The sequence below is a fragment of the Acomys russatus genome, chromosome 14 (genome assembly GCF_903995435.1).
Source record: "Acomys russatus chromosome 14, mAcoRus1.1, whole genome shotgun sequence".
NCBI lineage: Eukaryota > Metazoa > Chordata > Mammalia > Rodentia > Muridae > Acomys > Acomys russatus.
The window spans coordinates 13621459-13629301 of NC_067150.1; the positions used below are offsets into that span (position 1 = coordinate 13621459).

A 7843-nucleotide genomic window follows, 5' to 3' on the forward strand; every position below is an offset into this window, starting at 1 on the left:
GTTTGAAACATCAGTGACCATGAGAAAGAAAAGCTGAGAGATGCACCATGACAGGAAGACAGAGGACATCTGTTTGCAACTGGCTTAGTAGAGACAGACATGCCCAGCTTTTAATCCTCCCTAGTCACATGACCTAGATATCATAGAATCCTGATAACTAAAACCTTCATTAAACTAGCCTTGCTGCCTTGGTAAAGATGCAAAATATGTTGCCTCACCCTCCACAATTTGTTCTAGAAACTTTCACAGATGACCTTAGTCTATACCTTGATCAGAGAGCTGTTTCTTCTGCAAAAATGCAAGATAGACCAGCCATGAACTGAGAAAACTGAGTAACTAGTAGTATATGTGACCCTGTGCTGTTTACATTTCTCTTTGTTTTCAAAGGGAACACTCAGAAGAAGCATGATACCTGAGAAACTACAAGAGAAGAGAGACGTCTTGGAAGGCAAGAGAAAGTTCAGGGCCAAAACCAAAACCCGACACAGGGAAACTACCAGAAGTCCTAAGAGGTTGACCAGTTGCATCTTCCAAAAGCCTCTGTCTAGAATAACTTCTAACCCTGGGAATATCACCATGAGAAGGAAAGACCAAGAGAACCTGGAGAAACCCCAGCAGCTCTGTGCTTTGAAGAGGTTGAATGACCATCACTCTGGAGACAGGAAAGGGAACTTTTTATATCTACTGGATCCTAATACCCCTGTAAACCAAAGTACACTGGGAAGGCAGGATGAAGCCAATGGTGTTAAGGATCTGCACACTTCCTCAGAGTCCAGCCCTGCCCACCGCCCATGTTTGGAAGAGGAGAAAAAGGCTACTCAGCAGTCACTATCTTTCCATAGTCCAGGGGTAACAATGCCAGTGTCTCTTCAGCTGTCACCATCTTATGACAGAAGAGGAGTGACTACTGCAGACATCCGGAGACAGGCCATGAAGGTGAAGAGAGCCAGAAAGAGACTGGCGGAGGCCTTGGAGGAAGACAGGCTTGCCAAGCTGGCAGAGAACATAAGGGATTGAACAGAGATGGGTTTTCAGAAATCTACCTTTTAAAAGTTTTCAAAGCACATATTGTAGTCTTTGTAAGTTCTACATGAAGTATCTTTATCACACTTGTATGTAATTTTATTTTGATTTATTAAAAAATATTTGCTCTAAGAACCAATCAAGTCTCCTTGACTGATTTCTTACTTTTCCCACCCTCTCTCCCTCCTCTCCCCTAATTCCTTTCCCTAGTCCTCAGAGAGGGAGAGCCCTTCTCCCTTATCAATTAACCCCAGCCTATCAAGTCTCATCAGGACTTCCTGCATCTTCTTTCTCTGTGTCCTGGTAAGGGACATTGCAAGGAGGAAGTGGTCATAGTGCAGGCAACTGAGTCCATGGCAGGGAAAGCCCCTGATCCCTTAACAAGGGTCTTTTATGGTGATTGAGCTCCCTATTGACTACATCTGAGCATGGGGTCTAGGTCTTCTCCATACATGGATCTTTGTTGATACATGAGTCATTGGGGACTTCACTGGTACAGACTTTTTGGTACTCTTGGTCAGGCTGTGGAACTCCTTTCCTTTCTGAGTTCTTCTATTCCTGGATTCATCTGTGGGACTTCCTGTACTCTGTCCAAATTTTGGCTGTGTGAGCAAGATTCTGCTTTGATTCCCTTTTGGGTGGAGTATTTCAGAAGACAGCTATGGAAGACTCCTCTTCTGATCCCTCTATTCTACTGCACACATTGTTTATTCTACTTTCCCATCTGAATGACAGTGAATGATCTAGAAATGTTCCTCCTTGTTACTTAGCTTCTTCAGCTGTGTGTGTTGCAATATGGAGATCCTTCATTGTATGACTAATATCTGCTTATAACTGAGTGTATACCATGCTTGTTCTTCTGGGTCTGGTTCACTTCACTCAGCACCTTTTCTAGCCCCACTCATTTTTCTATGGATTTCATGATGTCCTTATATTTGGCAGCTGAAAAGTAATAGGTCATTGTGTAGATGTTGTCATATCTATCGCGTCTTTACCCTTCTATACTAGCTGTGCCCTGAGAAAGACAAGGCAAGAAGATCTCTAAGTTGAGGCCATCCTGGTCTACAGAGTGAGTTTTAGAACAGGCAGTGCTAGAGACAAACTTTGTCTCCAAAAACAAAATATGTATATAATTCTAAGTTGGATTAAAGGAAAATTAACCACAAGGCTCATAAGTGGTTATTATATAAGCATGTTTACAAGGACACACATGAGATTTCAATTTATGAAATAGGAAATTTTGTTTTAGTACATAAACATTTACTTTTCTTAGATTTGCCTGTTTTTGAAAAAGGGTCTCACTATGTAGCTCTGGCTGGTCAGCTGAGAGATCTGACTTTCTCACCACAATCCTGAGATTAAAGGAGTGCACCACCACACCCAGCCCTGATGAACAGATGTTATCCTCTACATTTTTATCTTCTACAGAAACTGTAGGTTGGGTTGGTTGCAGAAGCTCTTTGAGTTCTAATCCAATCTGATCTCCATAGCAAGTGCCAGTCTTAAATGTTTATAAAAAAAATTATGTTGGAACAGTTTTTCTACTTTTATAGAATTTACTTGGAGATGTTGAACTATTGATAATAATGGATATACTTAAAATGTTGAAATAAAAAAATTTCTTGAGATAATGGCTATGCTGATTAGAGTAATAGTGTCTTTATACTAGATACATAGACCAGAACATTCAATTGTTCTTGTAAACAATATTATGGTTGTTGTTTGGTTTCTGTTTTTGTTTTTGGAGACAGAGTTTCTTTGTGTAATGGTTTTGGCATTTCTAGAACAAGCCCTGTAGAACAGTCTGGCCTCACCTCAAAGAGATCCACCATCTTTTGCCATTTCTGTGCTGGGATTAATGGAATGTGGCACCACCCCAGGAATATAAGCATATTTCAAATGTAAACTTCAAGAATTATTATGTAAGGGAAGGCTGATATTCACTTCATTCATTCTTGTCACCTCGGCAATGATTGCCATTTAAAACATTTTCAAAGGATCTCCTGAGAAAAGGAAAAATCTAAAGAGTGTTCACATACTCCTTTAATCCCTGCACTCAGGAGGCAGAGGCAGACATATCTCTGTGAGTTTGATACCAGCATTGTCTTATTTATAGTGTGTTCCATGACAGCTATAGCTACAGGAGAAACCTTCTCTAAAAACATAGATATTTATCTTAAATTCAAAATATATAATTCACCTTCAAAGAAATTAAATACATAGTGATTATTAAATTATTACTTGCTAAATATAGAATATTGAGTTTCACTGTGAAATTTGGAATCATAAATTAGTCATGATCTCTAAAGAACCAGATTTGGGAAGATGATTGTAAAACCAAAGGGACACTTATTAGATTGGATGACATGACGTGTAACTTTCTTTTGGTTTCTCCACAGAATACTGATTTACAAAATCTGTGGAAGTCCTAAAGAGCCTACTAAGCTGTCTTCTAAGGAGTTCAAGCTGCGGTGGAGGTGTTTGTACAACTGAGGCATTGTTTGTTGGCACAGAAACTAAGTGCAGAATGGCATCATCTGATACCCAAGGCCAATGGTCCAAAGGAGACCTTCTGAACTTATTGGAATCCATCTAGAGTAATATCCCACCAGGTGAACTCCAGACATGCCAAAAAGCCCAAGCAGACCTAGACTGGGACAAAGTAGCTTTTAAACAGTATTCAGGAGAAATGTGCAAGCTAAAGTGGACACAGATTTCTCATCCTTTGAGGAAGTTTCGCACAGACAGAATTGGTGTTGGAGGCCAAGAAAGTGATTCAAGAACCTGGCAAAACTGAGAAAGTCAAGCCACACCCTGACTTCCCCAAAAGACCCCTGACTGCCTATAATGCATTTGTACATGGAGCAGCAAGCTGAGTACTCTAAGCTGTACCCCAAGTACACCAATCAGCAGTTGACCAAAGTCATAGCAACAGAATACAATCAGCTGCCTGAGGAGGTCAAGGAGAGATATATTCAAGACTTCCAAAAGGACAAACAAGACTTCCAGGAAAAACTGACTCAGTTCAAGAAAAAACATGCTGGTGTAGGGCATCCTAAGATGTCTGTGCTGTCAACGAGTCATGAAATCACAGAGTCTAACAGATTAGAAAGAGTTATGAAAGTGGGAAAGACTCCTCTAGAAATAGCATTGCCCAAAACAGTGTCCTCCAACAAGATATTTCAAGGAGAACCCAAGAAACCTCCTATGAACGGCTATCACAAATTTCACCAAGAAACATGTTCAAGTCCTGAGCTGCACCATCTGTCCTACAGGAAGCGCTGGGTTGAGATTTGCAGACATTGGCACACAGTCCCATGGGACCAGAGAGCACTTTATCAACAACAGGCCGAGGAGCTTCAGAAATAGTAGTGGGTGAAGCTGAACCGCTGGCTCCAGAAACTGTCACCAGAGGAATATGCAGCCTACACAGAGGCAAAGGCTTCCTGCGGTAAGTAAAAGAACATGGCGTGTCTGGAGGCAGAAACCCCAAGCGTGCTCGAACAAATGTTCAGTCCTCCTCAGAAATGGGGCTGCAAGCAAGGCGTGAAAAGTCACAAGGGCTTCTGGATCCTAGGGCATATTCCTCAGAGGCTACTATGAGACGTGATGGTGGCTCCCGGACATCCAAGTAGATTATAACAGAAGATGGCAAAGAGGAAGACTATAGCAGCTCCCCGTACTCTAGCAGTTGAGATAAAGATAATAGATGTCTTCCTCGGAGGAACCATCACATTTAGACTCCATTTTATCTACATTCCTTTCTTAAATCCGAACCCAAGACAATGCATATAGAGAAAGAACTGTCCTCTCTGGGTTTTTATACTGTCTTGCTTTTCTCTCCTATGTCCTTCCTTTCTTAATATGCGGAAAAGAGCAGTGTGCGGAGGAGAAGGGAGTTAGGCATACTACTGCCTGCATCAGACTCCTAGGCTCAGGAAGAGACCCTTTTGAGGCAACACATAAAAGCTATTTACATTTTACTTGAACAACAAAGAATCATCCTTACAGTTTGCCCCTGAATATACAACATGTATTAGCTCATTCTACAGAGGGTTTCTTAGTCCTTGGTGTTGGAAACAGTGAATCCCAACTCTTATACAAAGAGTAAGTAGAAACACAAACAGACATGTACAAACACATATTCTTTCTCGAACATTGTCTGATTGGTCTTTAATACAACGATATCATTCCTATAGTTACTTTTCTCAGTGCAATTTTAAATAAAGTTATATTAATTTCTTGTCCTTTTGCTTCTGAATATTATAAGCAGTTTTTATGTACATTTGCTTCATAATATCTTTATGAGTGTTTTTGAGGCTTCATTTCTGTACCAAAATGTTCATTTTATTTATTTTTCATCACTCGTAAATTGTAAACTTTCTATTATTAATAGAGTAGCAGAATATTTTGATAAATATCTGCATTGTAGAATGTTTAAATCAGGATATAAAGATAGCTTCAAATACTTGTCATTTATTTAAGGTGAAATTTGTCAGAATAACTTCTTACATTTCATACTTAAAGCACAATATTATTCTGATTTTGTTTTTGTGTTCTCTAGTGAAAATAGTTGTTTCCGTCTATGTGTATTTTGCAACTTTTACAATTTTTGTAAATTTTTTATTTAAGTTTTTAAAGATGTTGGATCAAATATATATGTAGCTATTTTAAAAGAAAGAATTAGTATTAATAATTTCTCATCTGCTTTTTAAAATTTTGGTTAAAACTTATAAGATATGGCTCCATAAAATTGTGTAGATATATGATTTTAAATGTTATAGCATATTGCTAGAAGTAGGTAACTACTTTGTACAAATAAACAACTTTAATAAACAGTGTTAATTAAGTAATGATGGAATTTCTGAAGTGCAATCCTCAGAGCTCTCTAGAGATAGGCAGAGAATGAACAGGTCAATGGTACATGTTGAGATGTGTAATTATGGAGGTTGAGAAATCTCATGAAACATGTATTAGTGAAGTCCTCCCTGCCCTACCCCCAATGCCTTAGCCTCAGCAAACTGTGGTATAAAACCCAGCCTAAGGTGAAATAAAACAAAATGTCTGTGTGCTGAATTCTGGGGTTTGGGGCAGCTGCCAGCTTGGAATGGACCGTGCATCCCTGAGCCACAAACCAATAGTTTTTTTATTCTATTGCATGGGTGTTTTTCTTACTAACCATAGGACAAAATCAACATCATAAAGTCCTTTTATGGGATTTTGAGACAAGTTCTCTCCATGGCATAGGCCTGGCTGTGCTGGAACTGCTATATACATCAGGCTTACCTGGAGCATACAGAGATCCACTGGCTTTTGCCTCCCAAGACATGCACACCTTCAATCCCAGCACCACGAAGGCAGGGACAGAAGGATCTCTGTCTCTAAGAGTTATAGTGCAAGGACATTTCAATTTCAAGGCTTCCATGGGCTACAATACCGAGTGAATTCAAGGCAAACCTGGACCATTTAATAAATATTTCTTTCACCAGTTAATGTTTAAGGCTTGGGGTGTAGCCCAATGGTAGATTACTTCCTAGAAATACAAAGGCATAAGAGCAAAACTATAAAAAAGGACCAAGGGAACACTATCGAGAAAGGTCTAAATGAAGCAGGGATCAATAGAGTACACCTTTAACTTACTAAGCACAGGCAGGAATATCTATCTATTTTCCCAGGCCAGCCAGAGTTACAGAGTGTTTTCTGAAATATAGAAACAAATAAAACATGTAGAAGTGAATGTTATTTTATGAAGCCATAGTTAAAGTGGTGTTTTGGAATTAATTTATATTTGAATTAATATTATAGCCTTCATGGAGGCACATGCCATCAATCCCAGCACTGGGGAGGCAGAGACAGCCAGATATGTGTGATTTTGAGGCCAGCAAAGTCTACAATGTTATTCCAGGACAGCAAAAGCTATACAGAGAAACCCTGCTTAAAAAACTAAACTGAACTAAAACAACAACAACAAAAAAAAACTAGCTGGTCACAGTGACACAGGCCTTTAAACTGAGCACTGGAAGGCAGAGGTAGGTGGATCACTGTGATCCAGGCCATACAGGTCAACAAAGCAAGTCCAGGACAGGGAAGGCTACACAGAGAAACACTTTCTTGAAAAACCAAAACTGAGAGAGAAAGAGAGAGAGAGAGAGAGAGAGAGAGAGAGAGAGAGAGAGAGAGAGAGAGAGAGAGAGAATTATTTTCATCCCTAAGGTAGAGAATGTTTTCATTAGGATGTGTAAAGGATTAATGTTCTAACTATTAGGGAAAGAACTCAGATCTGTATGTAATTTTGAAAGTATATATAGATGAAAATAGAATAAAATATTTAAGGCTAGCTATAAAGTGGTGGTACATACCTTAAATACCAGCTTTCAGAAGATAGAGGCACACACATTTGAGTTGAAGCCAGCCTGGTCTACAAAGTGAGTCCAGGAGAGCCATGCCTAACAGAGAAACCTGTCTTAAAAAAACAAAATCAACAAATATATAAAGACATAAATTAGTAAATAAATAAATAGAATTAATTTGTTCCTAAAGAATAGCACTTTTGTATTAGGGTGTATAAAGGATTAATTGCTTAGTTATTAGGGTAACAAGATAGATCTGTATATAAGTGTAGCAAGTTTATATAGAGGAAATTAGAATAAAATATTTATTCTAACTCTGCAGTGGTGGCACACACCTTTAATCCAAGGACTCAGTACTCAGAGGCAGGCATATCTCTGAGTTGAGGCCAGCCTGTTTTACAGAATTAGTTTTAGAACAGCAATTACCAAATAGAAACTGTGTCAAAAAAAACAAAACAAATATTTTTATA

General features: G+C 39.0%; 1 protein-coding gene across 1 annotated transcript; it reads left to right on the forward strand.

Annotated features, from left to right (window-relative positions):
- Positions 1–405: 405 nt before the first annotated feature.
- Positions 406–1017, forward strand: LOC127198732 (methyl-CpG-binding domain protein 3-like 2B). The gene has a single exon (XM_051156778.1). The coding sequence runs from the start codon at positions 406–408 to the stop codon at positions 1015–1017; it is 612 nt and encodes a 203-aa protein (XP_051012735.1).
- The last annotated feature ends 6826 nt before the right edge of the window (positions 1018–7843 follow it).

What these genes read in the sequence shown, in the direction of transcription:
- LOC127198732 (XM_051156778.1), top strand. Translation starts at nt 406, where the DNA reads ATGATACCTGAGAAACTACAAGAGAAGAGAGACGTCTTGGAAGGCAAG.